The sequence below is a fragment of the Neophocaena asiaeorientalis genome, unplaced genomic scaffold (assembly GCF_003031525.2).
Source record: "Neophocaena asiaeorientalis asiaeorientalis breed wild unplaced genomic scaffold, Neophocaena_asiaeorientalis_V1.1 scaffold331, whole genome shotgun sequence".
Taxonomy (NCBI): domain Eukaryota; kingdom Metazoa; phylum Chordata; class Mammalia; order Artiodactyla; family Phocoenidae; genus Neophocaena; species Neophocaena asiaeorientalis.
In genome coordinates this window covers 115,736-143,061 of record NW_020172138.1, presented here as the reverse complement: position 1 = coordinate 143,061, position 27,326 = coordinate 115,736, and the positions used below count along the sequence as shown (strand labels likewise).

The window sequence follows — 27,326 nt, the reverse complement described above, 5'->3', positions numbered from 1 at the left end:
GGATAGAGAGAAGGGACAGTTAAAGGGAGAGAATAATAATCTAGTAGATTTGAGGGGTGAGGGAAAGGAAAAGGTAACTAAGATAGGGAACATGAGAAGAGGAGTGGGTTTTTGTGGGGACACGCTAGATTTCAGTTTTAGAGGTCCCTGTAAGACACTCAGATATAAAGGTTTGAAGCTTAGGAGAGACAGCTGGTAAATAGATTTGGGAGTAATCAGTATTACAAATAGAAAAAAAAAAAAGGGGAGAGACTGAAATACTTCAAGAGTACACATAGAGTGAGAAGAGAACTTAGGATGGAACCCTGAGACACAGCAACATTTAAAGGATGGCCAGAGGAAAATCCATAAAGGAACCTGGGAGAATGGCCAGAGAAGTAAAAGGGGATCAAGGAAAGGAGAGCATAAAGGAAGCCAAGGAAAGGGAGTGTTCCTAAAATTGGTCAGCAGAATCAAGGGCAGTTTCCAGTGGCGTGACGCCAAAGGCTTGATTACAACAGCGGGTTAAGGATATGGAAGTAAACTGGAGAGATCCTACTGTACACAACTCAAGAAGTTTGGCTGGAAGAGCAAACAGGGATTAGGCAGTGGCCAGAGGGGATGTGGGGCTTTGGAAGGTACTTGTATATGCATTTATATATAGGAGAGATTTGTGCATTCTTAAATGTTGAAGAGAAGGCACTGACAGGGAAGTGGAATTGAATACACAGGCCAGATAGAATAAGCAATGGAATGAGGTCCCTGAGAGGTATGCAGGACCCACGGCATAATTGGTGCATTAATTTTTAGTCAAGGGAAAAAGGAAAAGAGATGGGTGTGGATGAACGGATTACATTTTAGTGCTACAGAAGGCAACTGACAAACTGTTAAGCACAAGGTCCTGTGCTAGGTTCTATAATACACTGGCAAGCAAAACTGATACTATCTCTGCCCTCATGGAGGTATTTAAAAGGAATGTGCACAGACTCTTTTTGTATATAGAGTATTAAAGGACTACTTCTAAACTCTTCTGCTGTTCAAATGGAAAAGTACTCATCTGCTTGCTTGTAAACTCATAATTTATAAAGTGGGAAAAGGCACCAGGCTTTGGTAAAAAGAAACAAGTGACAGGGAAAGAAGCTATAATCTCTACTAACACAGAGGAAGGCCAAAATATGCCTTATGCTGAGGATAAAAAATTCAAAAAATTAGCTGAGTATTTAAAGAAAAAAATAGGAAATAGGAATATATTCTTCTGATTCACAGATGTTTATGGTAGCTTTCACTGAAAATATTGATATCCTCCATATTCAGATTTCATAAATTCTGTGATATGTATTAAAAAAGATTTAATACGTATTAGATAAGAAAATAAGATAAGAAAAAATCAAGAAGTCAAGTAGACCTCTAGTCCTATTCTGAAGGCAGACAGAACACCAACATTTCTCAAATATTTGGAACTCACTATCCTTACTAATAAAAGGATGTTATAGAGGCAGGGAAGAAACATTAACATTGACAAATAACAGCAGATACATTTTTTGAATATTTATTGTGTATTAGGCCTCCACTGTGATTTACCTACATTAATTTCTCTAATCTTAATAAAAAACTTAGGTGGGAGTGTGGTAAGCAGAAAAATCATGCCCTAAAGAGGTTCACATCCTAATTCCCAGAACCTGCTAAATGTATTTCCTTATGTTGCAAATGGACTTTGCAGATGTGATTAAGGATCTTTTTTTCTCTTAAAAATATGGAACACTTCATGAATTTACATGTCATCCTTGCACAGGGGCCATGCTAATCTTCTCTGTATCCTTCCAATTTTAGTATATGTGCTGCTGAAGCAAGCATCCATGATTAAGGATCTTGAGATGGGGAGATTATCTTGGATTATCAGGGTGTGTGGGCTCAATGTAATCACAAGCGTCCTTATAAGTGAATGAGGAAGGCGAGATGGGTTAGGGTCAGTGATTGGAAGATGCTGCACTGTTGGGTTTGGAGATGGAGGAAGGGGCCATGAGCCAAGGAATGTAGGTGGCTTTAAGACATGAAAGGCAAGGGAATGGATTCTCCCCAAAGCCTCCAGAAGGAATGGAGCCCTGCAGACACCTCAATTTTAGCTCATGAAGCACATTCAGTGTTCTGACCTCAAATGTGTAAGAATAAATTTGTGTTGTTTTAAGCCACTAATTTTATGGTTACTTTGCTAGCAGCAACAGGAAACTAATCTACGTGGGTACTATGACTTTCCCCATTATATTGATGTGGAGAAAGAGACTTAACAAGGGTTAAATAATTTCCCCAAAGTTACTGCAGGTAGTTGAAGAAATTCCCATTTTACATTCTTATTTTCTCTTTGAGGTAGGAGGCAAGGTGAATTTCTAAGAACTGGAAGTTGGGATTGGCTGTAAGGGAAAATTGGGAAGAACATAAAATAGTTCTTATGAAGAATAAGAATTTCTAGCATCATATGTAAAGTCCTTATCTCACAGTGAGGTATTTACAGAATATAAGATATGATTAATTTGCCTTAAAATAATCTAAGAGGGGCCGCAAGGGGGATAAGCAGTAGGTGGGGGCATAGGTGAAATAAGACTGGGTATATGAGGATAGTGTTAAAAGCTGGATGGTAGTATGGGCACAAGGAGTTTTATTATACTAGTGTATATTTTTATATGTATTTAAAAATTTTCCAAAAACGAATTCACGGTAAAGGGCAATAAATGTCACAGAGGAAAATATCTTGCAAAAGTCATGAAGTAAGAAAACAAAAACAACTTTTAAAATAAAGCTACACTGACAGAGAACCTATCAGTGGTGCCTGAGGAAGAGTGGGATAGGGAAGGAAGGTCAAGGAAGGTGGGAAGGAGGGATAGCCAAGGGGCACAAAAAAACTTTTGGATATGATATATTCATTATTTTGACATTCATTATCTATCATCTACATATCTCCATTAAGAAGGTATAGTGTATACATACATATACACTATATATGTCATAACATCAAATCGAATATATTAGATACGTGCAGTTTATCGCATGTCAATTATACTGCAATAAAGCTGTAAGAAATTAACAAACAAAATAAAGCAATACTGATAAAAATGCAAGGAGAGCTTCTTTCTGGCCTGACACGTAGAGTTTGGAAGTCATCACTGCTGTACTCACAACAAAAAAAGCTGAAGAAACTGAAAATCAACTCTGCTTTGACCCATCAGAGAACTAAGGTCATAGAGCAAACTGCTACCCTGAAAACTGGAGAGGTGGATACAGAGAATCACAGCTTACTGGGAGCAGAAGCCCAGAACCAGAAGACTGAAACTAGAGCCAGTACTGGCAGGAACACTTAAACTGTGATTGTGACATTACTGGAGAATCAGTGTGAACTAGTTTGAGAGTTCAAAACTCTGGGGGAGAAAGCGAGGCAGTCTTAGGGGAGCCACACTTTTGCAAGTTTTACCTCCAGGAGTTCCATCAAATTCTCAAGAGGAAGATTGGGGGAAAAAACCCTCATGCTTCTAGCACAGAGAGGAAAGTAACCAGTTAAAAATATGCCCAGAGCTCTCTGTTCTCCTTCACAACAGCTTGCCCTTAAGGAAACCTATTTTACTAGAGATTAAGTAACTTGGGATTTACCAAAAACTAATCAACTTGAGGGAAAGGAAATACCTAACTTCAGCCCCCTCTAGCCTCCCTGTTTAACCTATAGAGGAGGGCAAGCTGAGAAGCACTTGTTCAAGTCACAGCCCACACAGGCTCACTAAAAAACTGAGACACAGGATGATAGGATGCTTCTCCTACCATAGTCTTCTACCTCACCACCACATCAACCGGGCTCCTGTCTAATAATGAGATTACAGTTAAAAGAACTGCAAACCTCAGACCCATTTAAAAGGATGTCTGTAGGGTGACACAAAGACAACAGAAGAGACAAAAGAAAGACACCAGAGGAAAATTTTGCCTCTTGACAGCATAGCTACTGCAAACAATAACACAGTCTAACTCCTAGCAGATAAACATAAAACCTCATAGTGAAGGCTTATCTACCACAGTTCCTTTCACCCAATACATCATGTCTGGCTCTCAATAAAAAAATGTTAAGCCATGCTAAAATGCAGAAAACAAAGTTTGAATAGACAAAGCAAGCATCAGAACCAGACTCAGATACAGCAGGGATGTTGTAATTATCAGACCAGAAATTTAATATTTAATATGATAAAGGCTCTAATGGAAAAAAGTAGAGAACATGCAAGAAAAGATTGTTAATGTAGGCAGAGAGATGGAAACTCTAAGAACGAATCAAAAGGAAATGGTAGAAATAAAAAATACCGCAATAAAAATGAAGAATGCCTTTGATGTGCTCATCAGTAGACTGGACACAGAAGATGAAAGGATCAGTAAACTTGAAGATATATCAATAGAAACCTCGAAAACTGAATTGCAAAGAGAAAAACTAATGAAAATTTGGAAAAGAATATCCATGAACAATTACACAAAGGTTACATACACAAAGGTTTAACATATGTGTTGTGGGACTACCAAAAGGAAAAGAAGAAGGGACTTCACTGGTGGTGTGGTGGTTAAGAATCCACCAGCCAATGCAGGGGACACGGGTTCAAGCGCTGGTGCAGGAAGATCCCACATGCTGCAGAGCAACTAAGCCTGTGAGCCACAACTACTGAGCCTGTGCTCTACAGCCCGTGAGCCACAACTACTGAGCCCATGTGCCAGAACTACTGAAGCCTGCGTGCCTAGAGCCCGTGCTCCACAACAACAGAAGCCACCATAATGAGAAGCCTGCGCACTGCAATGAAGAGTAGTCCCCACTTGCTGCAACTAGAGAAAGTCCATGTGCAGCAAAGAAGACCCAATGCAGCCAAAAATAAATAAATAAATTTATTTTAAAAAAAAGGAAAAGGAGAGAAAAGATCAGAAGAAATATTTGAAGAAATAATATAAGAATTTTCCAAAATTAGTGACAGACATCAAACTACAGATCCAGGAAGCTTAGAGAACACCAAACAGCAAAAATACCTAAAAACCTATACCTATGCATTTCATACTCAATCAGCAGAAAATCAAAGACACAGAGAAAATCCTGAAAGTAACCTGGGAAAATGAATGGGAGAAAAGGGTGTCTAGGGATCCATATAAGATTATGATACAATTAGGAATGCTCATTTGAGGTTGATGACTATGAATCACTGGTGGTGACAATATTCAGGGCTGTATATTTCTCTTTAGAAATGCCCAGTAGCTTAGATCTAGGAGTGAACAAGAAAGATAGCTGGATTAACAACGCAGGGTTGTAATTTTGCCAGGCAGGTAGAGTAAAAAGGAGAGTGCTTTATGGGAGTTAAAGGTAGTGAAGTGATGGTTGATATACGGTAGCTAAATAACGAGGTAAAGAAAACAGGTTGATACAGGTCAAGAAACAAATAGACTTAAAGTTGAATAGGTATAGTTATAATAACAAGAGTGAGAGGGCTGGAAAAATAGTTTTTCAGAGTTGATGGATGGTACTGAGATTTCAAAAGTAAAACATTTCTGGTAGATAAGGTCCACCATATGGCCACGGGAGTGAGTAGCCATAGTTGAATGAAAATGAAACTGGGGTTTTCAGCATGGAAATAAAGGAATTTGGGTGAGATTAGTTGCTGATTTGAATATTATTTCCTCTCTCCATATGTCAGATAGGTTGCCTGTAGCAGGTGGGAATATATAGGCAACAGAAAAGCATTTATTCAACTCATAATTTAACTCAAGTGATAAAGAATATCATATGGTATGCACATTTTTCCTCTTAGTCTCACACTGGGTCATATCTTACATAACAGACTATGATCAAGTGGATCTGATGTCAAAACAATATGAAGAAGGCTCACTTTATCATGAAATAATTTTACAAGTGGGAATACATTTGATATATGGAAAACTGGGGGAATATAGTGTGGATTTGTTTCTTTTAGGTTGTCATAGAATTGTGATCTATGACATCAGTGGGGAAGGAAAATGATAGATGTGAAGGGCAGTTTGACAGGATCTGAACTTCAAAGAAAGTAATAAATGGATGAATGGGAGGCAGATGTATCAGCTGCAGAAAAGCCCGAAGGTGCTGGACTGTTAGGGTAATCACTGACAGAATGTGCATGCTGCACTTTACTTACATGACTTTCTAAATGACTCTGTTCTCCATATGATAGAAGTGACTTTTAGTTTAAGATAAGGAGAAGGGGAGCATTAGTGATCTTAGAACTAAAACCTGCCTTAAGCAAACAGCCTTTCCTATCAAATTTTCTGCTAGAACTTGTGGGTAAAATGAGTGGGTTCAATTTCAACTTTTTAAAAGTTCTTTGCTTGATGAGGTAATGAAAGAGCCACATGATGGGAATATGGTCAATCAGAGAAAAGGAGAGGAACAAAGGGTCTGAATATTTCACAAACTGGGTAGACAATACCTGAATAACCAAGTTAATCTTTGGCCTCCAATTAATCAGACTTGCACTTGATTTAAAAAAATAGACTTTATTTTTATAGCACTTTTAGATTCACAGCAAAATTAAGCGGAAGGTATGAAGAGTTCTGACATACCCTCTGCATCTCTCCTCCTCAGACTCTCCCCTATTATATCTACATTTTTATAATGATATGAAAGCAGATAGGTTTGACCAGGCACTCATATAGTTCACAGTGGATGTGGTGACACAGTCCAGACCTTCCCTTCAGGACTGAGGCAATATTCCCCAAACTGCTCCAAGTGTTGTTGGTTGTTGATAGCTCACAGCTAGGTTCTTACCTAAAAATTGCTCTCAGCCAAAGGGAGCTGGCTTGTACAAATTATAACCCCTTCCTGGGGACTGCCTGCATGCAGTGTCTAATGCAGAATACAAAGGTATGGCCCTTTTGCTTCAATCTGGGCCATCTTTGAAAAACCAGCCTTGCTTCACATCTCATAGACCTGCTTTCCTCACTACTCCAGAAGCCTTGCTCTCAAGAATAGTCTAGATTAAATCTTTGTGTGCAAATCTCTGGGTCAGGGTCTGCTTCCACATGTCTTAAATACGGGAAGTTTCCCAACCATACATAAAACATTGATAATGAAGCAGTGCTTTAAAGGTGTAGTAAAAATATGACAATATAATCAGAACACCTAGTTCTGTGTTCTAGTTTCACTACTTAATGGCTCTATGATTTTGGATAATTTATTTCTCTGAGCCTCAAGTTTCCTCATCTTTAAATGCGGGATAATTCCTTATGTAACAAGGGTTACTATGAGGGCTCAAATTGGGATGTACCAACACAAACACAAACACACACACACACATGCTCATGCTTTCAAATATAATGTAATATTCTTATTATAATTTACATGAACTGGCAATTTCAAAATCTAAGCCTAATTATTTTCACATTCTGTTATTTCATGGAAACGTTCCATTAGACAGCTAGCCAATATTAAGATTAAACCAAAAAAATTCATTAATTGTTTACTATATGCTTGACCCTGTGCTATGAACGAGGTATACAAAGATGGCATGGTTCTTGACCTCAAAGGATTACAGCCTGGGGAGAGGCATTAAATATAAACAGATAAAGTGTGCATATGCCAAGGGACTTCCCTGGTGTTCCAGTGGTTAAGAATCCGCCTTCCAATGTAGGGGATGGGGGTTCGACCCCTGGTTGGGGAACTAAGATACCACATGCCATGGGGCAACTATGCCTGCATGCTTTAGAACGATCCAGTGTGCTGCAACTAACACCTGATGCAGCCAAATAATTAATAAATAAATAATTTAAAAAGTATTATATATGCCAAAATGGCAGCAGTATGCCCAGAAATAGTGGGAGGTGTGTTCATTTTTCCAAGAGTATCAGAAAAGACTTCATTAAGGAAGTGAACCTTGAGGTGAGACAGTTTTTAGGAAAGGTACTTTATTCCCAGTAAACTTTACTTGAGCACTGAAGGATACTTTAATCACTTCTAAAAGTAACATCAATTTGATTTAACCTATAACAACTATTTTGTGTGTATCTATCATGCAGAGAACTTTCACAGAAATATTTACAACTGAAAGTTAAGGTTACTTACTGTTATCTTACGAGGACATTCATTAGGACAGAGACCACTAAGAACTGTGGAAAAATTAAAAAAAGCCTATTATTACTGTTATAATATTAATATGCCCTATTGATTCATGGTCAAGCAAAAACCAATTCAATTTCTTTAGATCTGAGTAAATTAAATTTCTTTTGTTCACTTTAGGCCAATATTTCAAAAGTCTTTATTAAGCAGTCAAGCTGCTGCCATTTTGTGAAATATATAGATGATATAATTAATTATGGTTATAATATCATACCTACTGTTGGTTCTATTTTCCAATTGGTTAGCTATATTCCACGGATGACTTAGAATCTGACAGAGAACTGCCAAATGCAAACCAATGAAAATTTATACTGAAAAAAACAAAATAGAACATTTAACACTTCATATCAAACTAGACTATTTCAATTTATCTAGTCAAATTTTCTGGGTAAAAGGGTTTTGGGCTCCCTTGATAACTTTTATGGAGAACAAAACTATAAAATAATTGATGGGTCTATAACAAAAATAATTTAATGACATATTTATTCTATAATTACCAAAAAAGAAAAGGTTAGGATATCTGAACATTCTTTCTATAACTAACATGAATTTTGAAACATAACTACACTCATGTGAAGTAATTCCTTCATAAGAAGGCAGACTTTATGTGCTATTAAATATGCTATATGTTATAAATTTAAGGAAGACAGCTGATAATACTGTTCAGTAAGCATGAACTGTACCAATAATAATTGTGATTATTGGTTAGTTCAAATATATCCATAGGAAAATTGTTCCTTATGTTGAGTTATATTTTACAAATGTGAAATGATAATCATTCTAATACAAATATTATACTTAGGCAGGGTACATAAACTGCAAAGGCATCAAGAAATGAACATGACATATTTCATCACATAAGAAGATACTTGTTTATTTACTATAGTACATTTATATTAAATTCGACCTGAGGAAACAGTGAAATAAATGTTTCATACTTGCAAATCAGTTTTCAATGTTTAAGTTCCTTACCCCAGCATAGTGCCTAGTTATCACTCTTTTATTCTTAAACACTCCATGACCTTACTTCTCCTTCTCCTTTGTTCCTCTTCCCTCAACTCTGGGCAGACACTGGTACTTCTTTTTCACTTGTCCCCAAATGATTTTCCTAGACCTTCATTAAAACATTATCTTGCTAAACAGTATATTATTCACTCAAAAGTCTGTCTTTGTACCAGTATGTAAGCTCTGCATAGTTTTTTAAATCATTTTTTCAGGGCCTAGCCAAATGTATTTGCTCAATAAATACTTGTTAAAGGAGGGAAAAGATGGATTATTCAATAAATGGTACTGGGTAATTGGCTACTTGGAGGAAAATAAAGTTAGACTTTGATTCATAACATGAAAATTACATTTGGCAAAGACACTACTAGCATAAAGAACTCTTACACTACAATGATAAAAAGACAACCCAATTAAAAAATGGGCAAAGGACCTGAACAGGCATTTTTCCAAAGATGATGCAGACATATAAAAAGCTCATGAAAAGATGCTCAGCATCGTTATCATGGAAATGCTAACCAAAACCACAATGAGACGTACACAATACACAATATCCAAGAGGTGGAAGCAACCCAAATCAATGGGTTTTCAACTTTAAAAAGGGAAGAAATCCTGTCACATGTTACAACATGGATGAACTTTGAGGACATTATGCTAAGCAAGCCAGTAATAAAAAGACATGATATCACCTACATGAGGTGTCTAAACTTGTCAAATTCAGAGAAACAAAGTAGAATGGTGGTTACCAGGGGTTGACAGGAAGGGAAAAAGGGCAGTTGTTAAATGGGTACAGAGTTTCAGATCTGCAAGATGAAAAAGTTCTGGAGATCTGTTTCACAACAATGTGAATATACTTAACATCACTGAACTGTACACTTAAACATGGTTAAGATAGTAAATTTTATGTTACATGTTTTTTTAACCACACACACAAAAATGGTTAAGATTGTAAAAAAATCAAAACAAACCCACAATGAGAAACCATTTCACACCCATTAGGATGGGTATAATCAAAAAGTCAGATAAAAACAAATTTGGGTGAAGATGTGGAGAAACTGGACCCTCCTACATTTCTGGTGGGAATGTAAAATGGTCCAGCTGCTTTGGAAAACAGTCTGGCAATTTCTTAAAAAGATAAACAAAGAGTTCCTATTTAACCCAGCAATTCCACTCTTAGGTATATATCAAGAGGAATTAAAATATATGTCCACACAAAAACTTGTACATGAGTGTTCACAACAGTATTATTCATGATAGCCAAAAAGTAGAAACCATCCAAATGTCCATCAACTGATGGATAAACAAAATGTGGCAGGTATATTCATATAGTGGGATATTTGACAATTAAAAGGAATAAAGTACTGATGCTACAACACAGATGGATCTTGAAAACATTATGCTAAGTGGAAGAAGTCAGTCACAAAAGATCACATTTTATATGAACCCATTTATATGAAATATTCAGGATAGACAAATCTATGGATACAGAAAGTAGTGGTTGCCTGGGGATGGGGATTGAGGGTGGTAGCTAAAGGGTACAGGGTTTCAGGATCATTGGTAGCTCTATTTTTACTTTTGTCATACTGAGTGAATTAAGTCAGAGAAAGAAATATCGTATGATATCGCTTACATGAGGAATCTAAAAAGAAATGATACAAATGAACTTATTTACAAAACAGAAACAGACTCACAGACTTAGAGAATAACTTATGGTTGTGGGGTGGTGGTGGTGAGGGTGAGGGGAAGGGATAGTTAGGGAGTGTGGGATTGACATATACACACTGCTATATTTAAAATGGATAGCCAACAAGAACCTACTGTGTAACACAGGGAACTCTGCTTAATATTATGTAACAACCTAAATGGGAAAAGAATTTGAAAAAGAATAGATACATGTATAACTGAGTCACTTTGCTGTACACCTGAAACTATCACAACATTGTTAATCAACTATACTCCAATATAAAATAAAAAGTTAAAAAAATAAAAAATAGAAAAGGGTACAGGGTTTCTTCTGTGGTGATGAAAACGTTCTACAACTGATTGTGGTATGTCGGTACAATTCTGTAAATATACCAAAAGCCACTGAATTGTATACTTGAAACAGGCAAATGGTATGGTATGTAAATTATATCTCAATAAAGCTGTTATAAAATTTAAAAAATACCATAAAATTAAAAAAAAACTAATGACAAGGGGCTGTGAATTTTAAAAATATACATTACAAAGAGATATTATTGCCAATATACAAAGAGCTTCCAGATATGGGTTAGAAGATGATAATCCAATAAAAACAAAGGATATCAAGAAGCAATATCCAGAAGAGAAAAGTACAAATAATCAAAAAACCAGGAAGAGAGACACTCAACCTCACTAGGCAGGAAAAAAATCAATTTTATACCTAACAGAAAGGCAAAAAATGAAAGACCAATAAAAATGTCTGTAGGAAAAACAGAATCAAAGATAAATGACAAACTATGAAGAATATTTACAACATATATCACAAAGGATTAATTTTCCTAATATATACTATGGCATATTTATAAATCAATAAGCAAATGAAAAAGGACAAGGACCATTCATAGAAATAAAAATACAAATGGCTCTTGAACATATGGAAAGATGCTGAACTTTACTCAGTATAAGAAAAATGCAAAATAAGACAATACTTTCACTTTACAACTGGCAAAACTTAAAAAGTTTAATAATCCATTGGGTTGGTGAAGGTATTAGGAAATGTGCATTCTCCTACACTGTCAGTGGAAGTTTAAACTGATATGATTTCTATGAAGGGACACCTGTTAAAAAGTTCAAAACCAGGCAGAATTAATCTAAGGTGTTGGAAATTAAGTTAGTGGTTACCTGTAGGTAAACTGGGTTAGTAATGAAAAGGGTGGGCATGAGGAAGCTTCTGGTTGCTGGTATCATGTTTTTCCTGATCTGGGTGTACTTACATGTGTGCATTTACTTTGTCAAAATTTATACACCTGTGTACTTATGTACACTTTTCTGTAAGTATATTTCAATAGAGTATATTTAAAAAGTGTACATGTATTATTTTTTAGTAATTCCATTTTTAGGAATTTATTCTATAGGATATTCACTGTGGCGTTAATTATAATAATAAGAGACTGAAAATAAGCTGGTATCTGTCAATAAGAAACTCATTAAATTATGTTGTATCCATACACATGATACTATTCAGTAGTTAAAATGAGGTAGCTCTAGATTATATTGTTATGGTATAATCTCCAAGATATATTCTTAAGTGGAGAAAACAAAGTCTAGAACTACCATTTATGTAAAATAAAAGCATATAAACATATGTGCTTGTATGTGTTTAAGATATCTTAGACAGACACAAAGAAGAGGTTGCTTTTGGGGAAAAGAACTGGACCACTGGGAAACACGGGTAAAAGAGCGACTTACTTTTCACTATTAGACTCTTCTGTATTTTTTCACCATTTGCATGTACTACTTATTTTAAAAACAAATTTGTTACAGAAATAAAAATTTAGAGCTCTCAGATGAATATGTGGTAAACTGGACAGTGTTATGCTGATGGGATATAAACGTCTATGACTGTTGGGAAAGGTAATTTGGCATTATCTATTAACACTAAAAACATAGCCCCTCAACTCATCAATTTCATGTCTATGAAATATTGGAAACTATCTATGTGTCCACTAAGAGAGAAAATGCTAAATAAATTATGGAACATCTATAGTACTATGGAATGACATCGAACTATTAAAACAATGAGAGAGACCTGTTAAGTGCTGACATGAAAGGGTGTTTATACTCTCTTGCTAAGGTAAAAAAATAAGACAAAGGCAAATATGTTCAGTAAGATTCTATTTACAAATGTATGTGTTAGATGAATTTCATAGACATACTACTGAACAAAAGAAGTCAGACACAAAGAGTACATACCATCTGATTACATTTATATGACAGTTAGAAAAGGAAAAACTAATCTATGGTGACAGAGATCAGAACAGTGGTTACACTTTTGCAGGGGAACATGAAGGACCCTTCTGGGGTACTGGAAATATTTTATCTTGATTGGAGTGTGGCTACAAGGGAGTATACCTATGTAAAATCTCACCAAGCTATACGCTTTAACCTTATTTCCTCTGTACACCCATTGCTACAACTTTCTTTCTACTGTCTTATCAGCTCACACCTGGGTGACTGGTGTATTCCAGTGGTTACCCTCAGCCTGACCTCTCAGGTCAGAACATCTATTTCTTTTGATGAACGTCTATGTTTTTCTTCTGAACATTGCTGCAAAATCCATCTTCTTAAACTACATATTTGATCATAGACTCTCTTTGATGAAGAGAGTAAACAGTAAGTGTAATGGTAAGTTTTATGTGTCAACTTGGCTGGGTCATGAGGTGCCCAGATATTTGGTTAAATATTATGCTAGGTGTTTCTGGGTAAGATTAACATTTAATCAGTAAACTGAGTAAAACAGATTGCTCTTCATAATGTGTGTGGGCCTCATCTAACCAGTAGAAGGCCTGAAGAGAACAAAAGCCAGACCCTCTCTTGAGTAAGAATTCTCCTGTCTGATGGCCCTCACACTAGAACACTAGCTTTTCCTGCCTGATGAACTGGACATCAGTTCTTCCTGGTTCTACAACTGCTGGCCTTTTGACTCAAACTTGGACATTGGCTCTGCAGATTTTGGACTTGCCAGCCTCTGTAACTGCATGAATTAATTCCTTGTAATAAATCTCTCTCTCTCTTTCTTTTTCTCTGTATTCTATTGGTGCTGCTTCTCTGGAGAATCCTGACTAATTCAGTAAGTATCTGCAGTTATTGTATCACAATGATTGATTTGCGGATACTGAAAAATCCTTGCATCCTTGGGATAAATCCCACTTGATCATGGTGTATGATCCTTTTAATGTATTGTTGGATTCGAATTGCTAGTATTTTGCTGAGGATTTTTGCGTCTATGTTCATCAGTGATATTGGCCTGTAATTATCTTTTTTTAGTGGGATCTTTGTCTGGTTTTGGTATCAGGGTGATGGTGGCCTCAGAATGAGTTTGGGAGTCTTCCTTCCTCTGCAATTTTTTTAGCCCATGTATTCTTAAAGATATTTAAAGTATAAAACCTTGGCTTCTAGCTTTGTGATTCACTTTACATTAGCTACTTTATACAAATGCCAAAAACAAAAAACTGCAATAATTGTGCATAAATACTGTAACACCAAACCAACGTGCAGGTTGGGACAAGGATGAGTAGAATAAAGTCAAAGCTATAAAGGTCAATACTGTATAATGGTTTTAGTAGCATTTAAAATGAAAAATCCTTGCCTGGATTATGGGTGACTGTTCACATTCAGTCTCTGAAAATGTCTTTAGCTTTTGTTTAAGACACATGAATTCTAAGCAAATATTATAATCAAATATCACGTGTAAAATAAAGACCCCCATCCTACCCATTCTTGTCATTTAGACATTATTTTAGACTCTATATGGACAACTTCTTTTGTCTGTTATTGATTACCTACCTTTCATTCATTATTTTTAAATTAAAAAATCCTATGCTTAATAAAAGATATTTTAAGACATACCAGTACTCAGAAAATATATTAGCCTATGTACAACTTTTTGAAAATCTCTTGAGGAAGCATTCCATCAAAATAAATAGGAATTCGAGTCAATAAAGGTAAAGATGTGGTATATATGTAAATGGTGACAATAAAGCCAGTAAAACTTGTTAAGTTTAAATAATCATTGATAACACGGTTGTAACTGTTACCAAATCAGTCATCCAGAAATAAACTTCCACAATATTTCAACAAAATTTGGAAGAAGGCAGGGGAATAAAAGCTTTTGAAAGGTCTCATCTTATTTGGGTAGTGAAAGGTGAAGATACTGTTACAATTTTAAAAATCCAAGGAAATACAGGTTCACATATGTTAGAAATTTGTGTTAAGTACTAGTAGAATCAGAATGCAGAACCTCTAATGTATCTGACAGGAATAAGAGAAACTAATTAGAGCTAGGAGCTAGTTCTGATTCAGGGGAGCTAGGGAACCCCTCCAATTCCACAACACACAGAGTCCCCTGTGTGAAGAGCATTCTGTAGATCTGTGGTGGTGTGGGAATCAGTGAGGGAACAGGCAGAAGGATAGCATTACCTTTCCCTAGCCACACACAGAAGCTTAGGTACCCGAATTTCCTTAACTGAGACAGTGACATTTAACATAGGCTGGTTTGCTGGTTTGAGCATTAGAGTAACAGTTACTTTAGAGCAAAATCAACTCTGGACATTGTAGATGGCTTTGAAAGGGTAATTATATGCTAGTAACTGTCTGCTTAAGGAAAACAAGTAACAATCAGAGGAAAGAGTGGAAGAGCATCTCAAGACAACTAGAAGGTTATTTTTCACAAATGATTGCTCTAAATTATCTCATTACCCATGACCTTTCTATAAAGCATGTTATTAATATTTATGTTAATATCCGTAAGTGCAAAGTTATCTTGCTTTCTAAAACTAAAACTTCCTACATCAAATTGGCTATCTCTGGGTCTGAGCTTGGTAATGTTTGGAGAAAACTTTCCTTGGGAAACTGTTAAGGTGATGGCAGTGCTACCCAGTGATACCCATCCTTGACTTAGGTAAGGAAGTTACAGGCCACAGACTCTCAAGAGACTCTGGGGTTTTTAAAATTTTTACGTGTAATTTTTCAAACATAAACAAAATTAGAAAGAATAGTATCAGGAATCCCACTCATACTTCACATAACTTCAACTGTCAACAACACATGGCCAAAGTCATTTCACCTATACTCCATTTCCCACTTGCCTGGATTAAAGAAAAACCTCAGATATGTCGTTTCATTTTCAAGTAGTTTGTTGTATCATTACTTGATTCTTTAAAGCAGCTTACTTTTTCTTGAGAAGCTCTGAAATAGCCAAATAATACCCCCTTCAAAATCATAAAGAACAGGAGACAGTCATATGGATTTAAAGTACAGAAATGGTTAGACTCATAATACCAGTAATGTGTGGCTGCAGTAGTAATGAAGATGGGGAGATGCTCTTAGTTCATTCAAATAAGAGTGAATTTGCTGGTTAGAAAAGAAAATTACATTTTCTGTCATTTTCACTTCTCAAAATAAATCTCTCAACACTCATTCATTATTCTGTCGCTTTTCTGTGTTCAGCTATTTATGACCGCTTCAAAACTGTAATAAATATTTATACAAAATACTGTGTCATTTCATTCACAAATGAACAGATATGGCTGTCTTGATGTCAACTATAATAACAGTGACACAAAAACAGTTGCCTTTCAACATCAATTCATGACAAAACTCTCAGCAAACTAGAAATAGGGTAAACTTCCTTAATACAATACAGAGCATTTCCAAAAAGCTAATATCATTCTTAATGGTGAAAGATGGAATGCTTTCTCCCTAAAATCAGAAACAAGGCAAGGATGTCCACTCTCACCAATCTTATTCAACATATCAATAGCAATGGAAATTCTACCTAGAAGAAGAAAAAGAAAAAAAAAGGGCACAGATTGGAAAGGAAGAAATAAAACTGTCCCTCTTTGCAAATGACATGATTTTGTATGTAGAAAATCCCACAGAATCTAAAAAAACCCTCCTGGAACTAATAAGTGAGTTCAGCAAGGGTGCAGTATACAAGATCATCAAACAAAAATCAATTGTATTTCAATACACTAAAAACAAACGTGGAAACTAAACTTAAACACACAATAACATTTATAATCACATCAAAGAAAATAAAATACTTAGGCATACACTTCACAAAACATGTACAGGATCTCTACGATGAACATAAGTGTTAGGTGGAGGAGATGGTAGATAGCTTGCATGGTTGGGAACAGGTAACAGTGAACAAATAGGTAACTATACTGAGGAAAATGGGAGTTACAGAAGATGTCTACAAACAGAAAAGATTAGAAGGAACCCTTGAAATGTTGTGTTGGATTAGAAATGGAAGTAATGGTATGAATTCATTGTTATATAATATATATAAAATAGTTTTAGGTATGTATATTTGTGTATACAAATATATGTGTTGTATACACATATATTTAGGTATGTATATTTGTGTGTACAAATATATGTGTTGTATACACATATACAAATATATGTATATATGTGTTGTGTATGTGTGATACATTACCTGTATTTCTTAGTTCTATCCATTGAGAAAACTTAGAAGAAATAACAGCCCAGTAGCAATGAGCACACTGAGCACCCAGAACTGGGTTTTAAAATACCATCCTCTACTCAAAGGAACCAGGGCTCCTTGAAGAAAGAGATCAGATTCTAGACTTAGGGCAAGGGAGGTAAAAGATGCACCTGGAATATCTTGTTTTGCCAGAGCACATGTCAAAAAGATAAAGGAGCCAGTCTGAAGGAGCTCCTACTGCCCTCACTGGGAACAATTTTAACATTAAAAGAAACGATATTATTTATTGAATAAAATACAAATACACAGATCTATACTGATAAATGAGATAAGTGAAAGATCTTCCTTAGAGTAGAATGCCAACCAAAAATGCAGGGGTGTTGGAAATAGAATCACTCTTTGACACCTATCAAATAGATGCTTGATTCAGGCAGGAGCTATCAATGGACTCTAAGGCTGTTAGGTAGAAATTTGATATGGAAAAGTCTATTAAAGTAATATCAGAATACCAGATATCAGAATACCCCTCCACAAAGTACTAATCAATGACAAAGGGGGAAGTAGTGAATTTAAGGTGGGGAAACCTAGTAGTCATCAAGATGACCAGATGATCAAGGTTATCACCAGGGCGGCAGGACAGGTCAACATCACGTGCTTACTGATTTGATGTACTGAGAGGCCACAGCATCGGTTCCACTAAATTCCATGTAGTGGAGTTTCTGCAAAGAATGTGTAGCCTGAGCTGGGTAACGAAGAAACAGGATTGTCCTACAGAACGTAAGGCCTGTATTCTTTAAAACTGATAAGGACATGAAAAGGAACTATTCCAGATTGGAGAAGATGTGACAGCCCAGTAGCAATGACCACACTGAGCACCCAGAACTGGGTTTTAAAATACCTCGAATGATGACCAGATGATCAAGGTTATCACCAGGGCGGCAGGACAGGTCAACATCACGTGCTTACTGATTTGATGTACTGAGAGGCCACAGCATCGGTTCCACTAAATTCCATGTAGTGGAGTTTCTGCAAAGAATGTGTAGCCTGAGCTGGGTAAAGAAGAAACAGGATTGTCCTACAGAATGTAAGGCCTGTATTCTTTAAAACTGATAAGGACATGAAAAGGAACTATTCCAGATTGGAGAAGATGTGACAGCCCAGTAGCAATGAGCACACTGAGCACCCAGAACTGGGTTTTAAAATACCTCGACAGACTTCTGGGTCAGAAAGAAAGAAGCCATTGTTGGGACAGCTGGCAAAATTTGAACAGGGTGGTACTGTTGTACTGAAGCTGATCATCTGCTTTGGAGAGTTGTACATACGTTACGTAGGAGCATGTTTTACTCTTTGGAAAATGTGTGTTGACAGAGAGAATACAAAATTAAATGTTATAAATCTCAGAAAGATCCTTTTTGACCCACCTCCTAGAGAAATGGAAATAGAACTACCATATGACCCAGCAATCCCACTACTGGGCATATAACCTGAGAAAACCATAATTCAAAAGGAGTCATGTACCACAATGTTCACTGCATCTCTACATACAACAGCCAGGACATGGAAGCAACCTAAGCGTCCATCAACAGAAAAATGGATAAAGAATATGTGGCATGCATATACAATGGAATTATTACTCAGCCATAAAAAGATATGAAATTGAGTTATTTGTAGTGAGGTGGACGGACCTAGAGTCTGTCATACAGAGTGAAGTAAGCCAGAAAGAGAAAAACAAATACTGTATGCTAACCCATATATATGGAATCTAAAAAAAAAAAAAAGGTCATGAAGAACCTAGGGGAAGGATGGGAATAAAGACGCAGACCTACAAGAGAATGTACTAGAGGACATGGGGAGGGGGAAGGGTAAGCTGTGACAAAGTGAGAGAGTGACATGGACATATGTACACTACCAAATGTAAAACCGATAGCTAGTGGGAAGCAGCCGCATAGCACAGGGAGATCAGCTTGGTACTTTGTGACCACCTAGAGGGGTGGGATAGGGAGGGTGGAAGGGAGGGAGACGCAAGAGGGAAGAGATATGGGGATATATGTATATGTATAGTTGGTTCACTTTGTTATAAAGCAGAAACTAACACACCATTGTAAAGCAATTATACTCCAATAAGGATGTTAAAAAAAATTAAACGTTAATACTTAATAGTAATAATAAAACATACAAAACAAATACTCACCAATGACTTTAACAAAATAAGCATCTGCTTCAAAGTTATTTTTTAGTGTATGGATGGCAAAATCATTCTTTGTATATCCTTTACTTAGTACTACAATGTCCAAGATTCCCTGGAAAAAACATAAAAATGGTAAGAACTACTAGACTGAATGAAAAAAATGATGAAAATGCATGATATGTTTACCATGTAAATATAAACCTTATTTATTCAACTTGATGAACATAAAAAATTGAATATTAAACTATAAATAAAATGAAAAACACCTATAATTTTAATCTCTGAAAATAACTGTTAGCATTTTGTACTTCCTTCCAGTCATATCTGCATGAATTTTTAAAGGTCTGTGATATGGAGTACCAAAGTGTTTCCAATCATCAGAGAAAGAAGGTACCTTTTCATCTGCCCTGGCCCCCATTATTTTTTTTTCCTAAAAAAGTGGGAAGCTTTGCTAATTTTATTGGGGGTAAAAAAGGTGTGTTCATTAAAATTTCCATTCTGCTGACTCTTAATGAGGTTGACCATTTATCATATCTTTTCATATGTTAGCTACTTGTGTTTTTTCCGTAAATTGCCTTAATCATGTTCTGTTTTTCCAGTGGGAGTTTCTGGTGACTTGTATCAGTTTGAACAAACCTTTCTACGTTAAGAATATTAATTATTTAATTCTTTCATAGCTAATTTATTTCCCAGATTTAAACACAATTTTAAATTTCATTTATATTTTTATGTACAGAAATTAATTGATTTGTAGTTAATTCTCTTGATTTTCCCTCTTGTGATATTTTTACCAATTACTTTCATGCTTGGAAATTGCTTATGAAAAGTGAACAAACACGAGATTTGGTAGCAGAAAGACAGAGGAAAATAAGGACTTGGATAATTCATATAATTGAGAATTAGCCTCTTATTAAAAAAAAAAAAAGAAAACCAACCAACCAACCGGGCTTAGGGTTGGACATAATGTCCTGATGGAGATTTAACGTTTTAAAATAATCAAATTGTTTTACAAGGATATACTGTGACATATTAACTCTGGAATTTAACACATTTTTTTCAGAATTTATTATTTTTCTGAGTGATAAACTGGATTACTTTTAAAGAACAAAACAGCTTGGGAGATTCTATTTTCCCTCAACAATGCCCAGAAGCACTTGATAAACTGGCTTTTGACATTAGAAAGAAGAAAACCAGGGCCCTGAGCGCCTTTCCCAGGCCACCTGGCAACTGAAGACAGTCACAAGAATCTGTAGCAATAGATGCCAACTCTAGTTCACTAGGTTAAGAGAGAGTACACACTGAACCCATTCTTCTGTGATCTTGTGCAGGTTTAAGGGTCTGTTATCTGTTGGCTGTTCTTTTCTCTACTCGTGCACATGCACAATTGCTGTGAGCATGATTCTCTAGTGGTTTAATCTGAACAAGCATAAAATGAGATAAAAGCATTTTCGTATTTCACTGTACTGATCAGTCAGTGGTGTCAATAAATGTGTTCCCTCTGTCATTTAACATTAAAAGGAGCTTTCTTTAATTAACTCATTTGCTTTCATAATCTCATCTACGTTTTCTGGTCAAATAGGGTGAAAGTGAGATAAGGTGGACGGCAATTAGATTCCAAACACGCAGAAGAGCTCTGAACTCACATCTTCGTAAATATCAAAGAAGGTGGCAACCACTGCATCTCTGATTTGGTTTAGGTCCATCAGCTCCCAGTAGACTTTAAACATACGACGCGCCCCCTCACAGCTTGCATTATTACAAGGGACATTCTCCAGTAAAAAGGCCTGCTGATTGCTGTGAGACAAAGGCAATGGCATTTAGTCAATATAACATATCAATGCTGAGTAGCATCAGCTATGCTGTATTTACTAGAATCAAAGAGATGGTAAATGGTATACACTTAAGTAATATGAAAAAAATCCCTACATCTTACTAATTATTGTCCTGAGTCATAAAAAACTTAAATTGTTGGCTATTGTTTTTCAGTCTTTGGCAAAAATCCTGAGGTTAGTCAGTTGTTGGCCTCTCTCTCCTCTTTTGTGATTTCCAAGTCCATCTCTCCGCCCTTCCTTGATGCTCCACAGTCATTGACCCTGTGTTTCATTACTGAGTTCCTGGACACTGTCATCATCCCTTTAGATCTGTATAACTCCTTAGGTAAAAACCTGCATTTTAAATAGAGATTCCTGACATCCCCAAGTCTTGTAAACCCAAAGCAGTAAATCTACAATGATACAATTTGAGTTTCCCAAATGGACAGTAGGGTAGATATTGCTGAGTACCTCTCAGATAAAAGATAGAAAAAAGAAGTGTTGTACTTTGCATAGCTATGAAGTCCTCCCTTTTGAATCCTACTCTATAGGCAAAGTGGTGATGAGTTTAGATTTTGGAACCAGATTACCTGGATTCAAATTCTGGCTCTATCATTTAGCAGTTACGTGACCTTAAACAAGTTATTTAACCTCCTGAAGACTCAGATCCTTATTTGTAAACTGAGTAACATGAGTACTTAAAGAATTGTTGTAAAAAAGAAATGAAACACCGAGTGCAAAATACTTAGAACAATTCCTGTCATTCACTTAGATCTTAGTAAAAGTGTATGTATTATCATCACTCTTACTTATGTAGTGCAACACCATGCCATGTAAAAATATTTTCTTTAAATACAGAAGTAACTTTTGTAAATGGTGTGATTTGATGTAATGGCTCCTATTTATAGGCATTTTCTAATATTTACATTCCTTCAGGTCCCTCTATGTTACATAGAAAATAATAAGCTAAAAAGCTTAAATTTTATTACTGCTCAATTTTCTCTAATAATTATTTTAAATAAAACTATAAAGACAGATTTCTTTTTTTCCATATGAAAATATTACTTTGGATATTACTTTGGGTCTGGGCAACTTGGAAAACAAAAAAGTTCTATTATAAGAAAGGTAAAATTTTCAGTGTTCAATAGAGTAAGGAAACATGCAAAATATTCAATTTACTTGATGTACTTGATATATGATTAGCTTCACATTATTTTTCTAGATAAAAAATTCCAACACAAATAGTTTAAACTCCCAGATTATAACATTTACATGGAAAACTTTGAGGTGGCTTTGATCAAGGCCTAACGTATAAAAGTGTTATTCCACTAGAAGGAATAATGATTTCTTCTTTGTCTCCTGTCTAATAACTGATTTTAAAATTCTAATTTGTAATACTTTTTCCAGGTAATTTACCCATCCTACCTTTGTAGCTAAACAATTTTACTAGATATTTCACAGAAATGAAGAACACTCTATTTTGTTATTAGATTATACTAAAACATGAGAACCAGTGATAAAGGTGGCCTGCCTTTTTTTTTTTTGGCTATGCCATGCAGCTTGTGAGATCTTAGTTCCCTGACGAGGGATCAAACCTGGGCCCACAGCGGTGAAAGCACTGAGTGTTAACCACTGGACCGCCAGGGAATTCCCAAGGCAGCCTTCTATAATCTTTTATAACCAACGCATCACACTGGCGACATTTTGAGTGATAATTTGCCACTGGTTTCCCTTTTCACAACAGGGATGAAAGGGTTTCACTATTGTATTATAACTCTGGGCACAATTTCAAATACACAACATAAGCTACAACAAAAACTCTAACTGCAGTTGCATAATTTGTCATTTTAATTTTTGATATGAGTTTGTAAAGATTATAAATGCCATGAACCATGGTTTTTGTCTGAATTCTCACTAAACAGGTTAGTCTTATACTCTGGAACATGGGGTCTATAAAATTTCAGTTCTTTTAAACTCCACTGAGCCCTACAGGTAGAGCCCAACAATGTTAACTATATAAAAAAAATTCCATTTAAGCCCAGGAAGAAAGAATTCTGATTCATTCGGTTTGGAAACCCTTGGGGAGAAACAGTCTTGCTTCTTTTGAGTCAACTGCTCTATGTGTTTTTGGCAATTACAACCGATATAACTTTTAAAAAACTTTTTTTTCCCCAAAACTATTGCAAAAGTTATTATAAAATTCAAGTAATAGAGACATTTAAAAAGTTGAACTCCTCCTTTCCAGGGAAAATCACTGTTAACAACTTGGTGTGCATCTTTCCAAACCTTCTTCTGGGAACATACAAATATTTAAGTAATATATCCTTCAAAAAAAACCACAAAACAAACCCAGTTGGGTTCTACTATACATATTATTCTGCAACTTTTTTCTTTCCACTCAATAACATAGCATACACATGGGGAAAAGGGATACAACCTGAATGAGGACTTCTGAAATCTATTTTGAAAATTCCCACCAGAGAAGTTGTACCAATTTATATCCCCTAGCAGCAGCCCATCAAACTGCCTGTTTCCCTACATGCTCATTCCTTTCAATGCTTACTCCATTATACAGCTATGCCATCATTCGTTTTAACACCCTGCTATTGATAATCAGGTTGTCTTCAATTGTTCCCCATTACACACACACACACACAGACACACACACACAATTTTCCCTTGAGAATTTGTATAAGGATTTCCAAATGAAGTCATCTGGTCAAAGGATATGCGTATTTTAAATGTGAATAGGTAAAGCTAAATGGCCTTCTAAAAAAATGTACCAATTCATACCTGTAGTATATCCTTCTTCATATCTTGCCAATATTAGTAACACTGCTTCTTATTTTTGCCAATTGGGTAGCTTAAAAATTATCTCATTCTCCTGGTTATATGAGAGAAGCTGAGTAGTACTTTTATGTTTATTATCTATTCATATTTCTTCTAAGAATTGGCACTTAAATTTTTTAAATTATTGGTTTTTAGATCTCCGATTGTTAAGGACATTAGCCCCTACCTGTTATTCTCATATTCTTATTTGCAAAATGAGTGTAAAAACAGTACAGAAATAGATACATAGATGTAGAGAACAAACTTATGGATACCAAGCGGGTGGAAGGGAGTGGGTGGGATGAACTGGGAGATTGGGATTGACATATATACACTACTATGTATAAAATAGATAACTAATGAGAATCTACTGTATAGCCCAGGGAACTCTACTCAATGCTCTGTGGTGACCTAAACGGGAAGGAAATCAAAAAAAGAGGGGATATATGTATATGTATAACTGATTCTCTTTTGCTGTACAGCAGAAACTAACACAACATTGTAAGCAACTATACTCCAATAAAAATTAAAAAAAAACCCAATGGTACATTACCTCAAACGGCTGTTGTAAGGATTAAATGAGAAAATACATGGTAAATGGTTTAATATAGTGCCCAGTACATAGCACAACACACTTTCAATATCTGCTGTTATTATTATATGTGCTGTTATTATTACTCTGATATGTTATAAACATTTCACCCCAGCCTTTTATTGTTTTTAAAATTTATGGTTTCTTTCACTAAAAGGTTAATAATACTTATATACTCATTTATGTCAATATTTTTCTCATGCTCTTTAAGAAATGTTAAAGGAAGTCCATCAGGCAGATGGAAATAACACCAGATGAGTATCTGCACTTACACAAAGGAATGAAGAGCAGTGAAAATGTGAAATACGTAGGCAAACAGAAAGTTTTCTTGTTATTTAAACCTCTTTAAAGATAACTGATAACTAAACAACACAGCATGGTGTTAATGACATAAGCAGATGTAAAATGTAAGGTTTCCTCAAAAAACTAAAATTTGAACTACCATATAATACAGCAATCCCACTTTTGGGTACATATTGAAAAGAAGTGAAACCAAGATCTCAAAGAGGTATCTGAACTCTCATGTTTGTTGCAGCAATATTCACAGTAGTCAAGATATGGAAACAATCTAAGTGTCCAAAAATGGAAGAATGAAAATGTGGTATATACATACACTGGAATATTCAGCCTTAAAAAAAGAAGAAAATCCTACCATTTGTGTCAACATGGATGAACCTAGAGGACATTATGCTAAGTGAAGTAAATCAGAAACAGAAAGACAAATACTGTATGATATCACTTGTATGTGGAATATAAAAACACTGAACTTATAGAATCAGAGAGTGGAATGGTGGTTGCCAGTGGCTGAGGGGTGGGGGAAATGGGGAGATGTCGGTCAAAGGACATGAACTTTCAGTTATAAGATGATTAAGTTAAGGGGATCAAATGTACAGCATGATGACAATAGTTAACAATACTGTACTTTATACTTGAAAGCTGCTGTGAGAGTAGGGCTTTAATGTTTTTAACTATAAAAATAAGAACAAGAAAATGGTAATTATGTGAGATAAAGGATATTAACTACCTTAATGTAGTAAACATTTTGCAATATATACATATATCAAATAATACTGTATACCTTAAACTTACACAATGTCACTATATGTCAATTACATCTCAGAAAGCTGGAAAAAAAAAGGAAAAAATAAATCAATAAAAGATATCTGGAAAATCTCCAAATATTTAGAAATTAAACACCACTAAATAATCTACGAGCAAAAGAAGAAATCAGGCGGCCCCTCAGCGCATGAGGAGCACATGCCTTTGGGAATTTTCCGTGCGCTATCTCTGTTCACCCGGCTACCTGGGCTTGGGGCTTGCCCTGGTCTCTGCCTAGAGTGCCCGGCAGGAGCTGCAGGCTTTGATCATCCATTGCTGTGTCTGTGCCCCAGTAGCCGCAACTGCCCCGAGGGCTGTTCTGGAAGAGATCTGAGAGCTGGGTGGCCTGGGTCGTGAGAGCCCCGCACCTCTCACATCGTGGTGAAGAACAGTATTCCCAATGGAATAAAATGTCACATCCAGTCCTCCAGACAGTGCTGTGAAGGACTATTTTGTCAAAAGGTGCAGTTACTTTCTGTGATGTCAGCCTCAGAAGATGAATCTGCCTTTGATATCCCTAGAGTCCTTTAACTCGAACAAGCTTTAACAAGACATGGGATACTAATGTTCTCCAAACTATTTCTCAAATATTGAGCTAGACTCAATTCTCACCTCAAAACATGAAACATTTTGCCACCTGAGCAGTTCTGGAGGAGGAATCTGTGAGCAGTTCCAGGCACTGTTAGGCATTAGCTAGCATTACAGGATATGCCTAAAATACATGAGAGGGTCTGGGAAAAGGTCAAGACTTCTTAATGATCAGCACCCTCAAAGTGATGTACAGATAGAGGATTATGACTATGTCAACAATGGACCTGCCCAGAGGAACTCTGGCACTGATAACTGCAGAGGCAGAAATAAGAGATACTGGAGACAGGATTAAAATGGCTCAAAGAGGGGGGACCTTCAAGATTGTGGAGGAGTAAGACGTGGAGATCACCTTCCTCCCCAAAAATACATCAAAAATACATCTACGTGTGGACCAACTCTTGTTACGGAACACCTACTGAACGCTGGTAGAAGACCTCAGACTGCCTAAAAGGCAAGAAAACCCCCAGGTACCTGGGTAGGGCAAAAGAAAAAAGAAAAAACAAGACAAAAGAATAGAGACAGGACCTGCACCTCTGGGAGGGAGCTGTGAAGGAAGAAAAGTTTCCACACACTAGGAAGCCCCTTCACTGGCAGAGACGGGGGGTGTGGGGTGGGAAGCTTCAGAGCCATGGAGGACAGCGCAGCAACAGGGGTGCGGAGGGCAAAGTGGAGAGATTCCTGCACAGAGGATCAGTGCCGATCAGCACTCACCAGCCTGAGAGGCTTGTCTGCTCATCCACCGGGGAGGGTGGGGGCTGGGAGCTGAGGCTCGGGCTTCAGAGGTCAGACCCCAGGTAGAGGACTGGGGTTGGCTGCGAGAACACAACCTGAAGGGGGCTAGTGCACCACAGCTAGCCGGGAGGGAGTCTGGGAAAAAGCCTGGACCTGCCGAAGAGGCA

At 36.4% G+C, this 27,326-nt stretch overlaps 1 protein-coding gene and 1 non-coding gene across 2 annotated transcripts in view; both read right to left on the bottom strand.

Moving 5' to 3' along the window:
* Positions 1-27,326, bottom strand: part of ITFG1 (integrin alpha FG-GAP repeat containing 1) — a 168,961-nt gene that overhangs the window by 46,054 nt on the left and 95,581 nt on the right. Inside the window, exons 5-7 of the mRNA XM_024752052.1 lie at positions 21,150-21,300; positions 19,510-19,618; positions 8,072-8,115 (exon numbers count right to left, since the gene is read on the bottom strand). Coding sequence (XP_024607820.1) covers positions 8,072-8,115; positions 19,510-19,618; positions 21,150-21,300 — 304 coding nt within the window. The remainder of the gene's footprint in view (positions 1-8,071; positions 8,116-19,509; positions 19,619-21,149; positions 21,301-27,326) is intronic.
* Positions 1,727-1,829, bottom strand: LOC112404274 (U6 spliceosomal RNA). Its single transcript, XR_003004060.1, has one exon. It is a non-coding gene; the product is annotated as a U6 spliceosomal RNA (small nuclear RNA).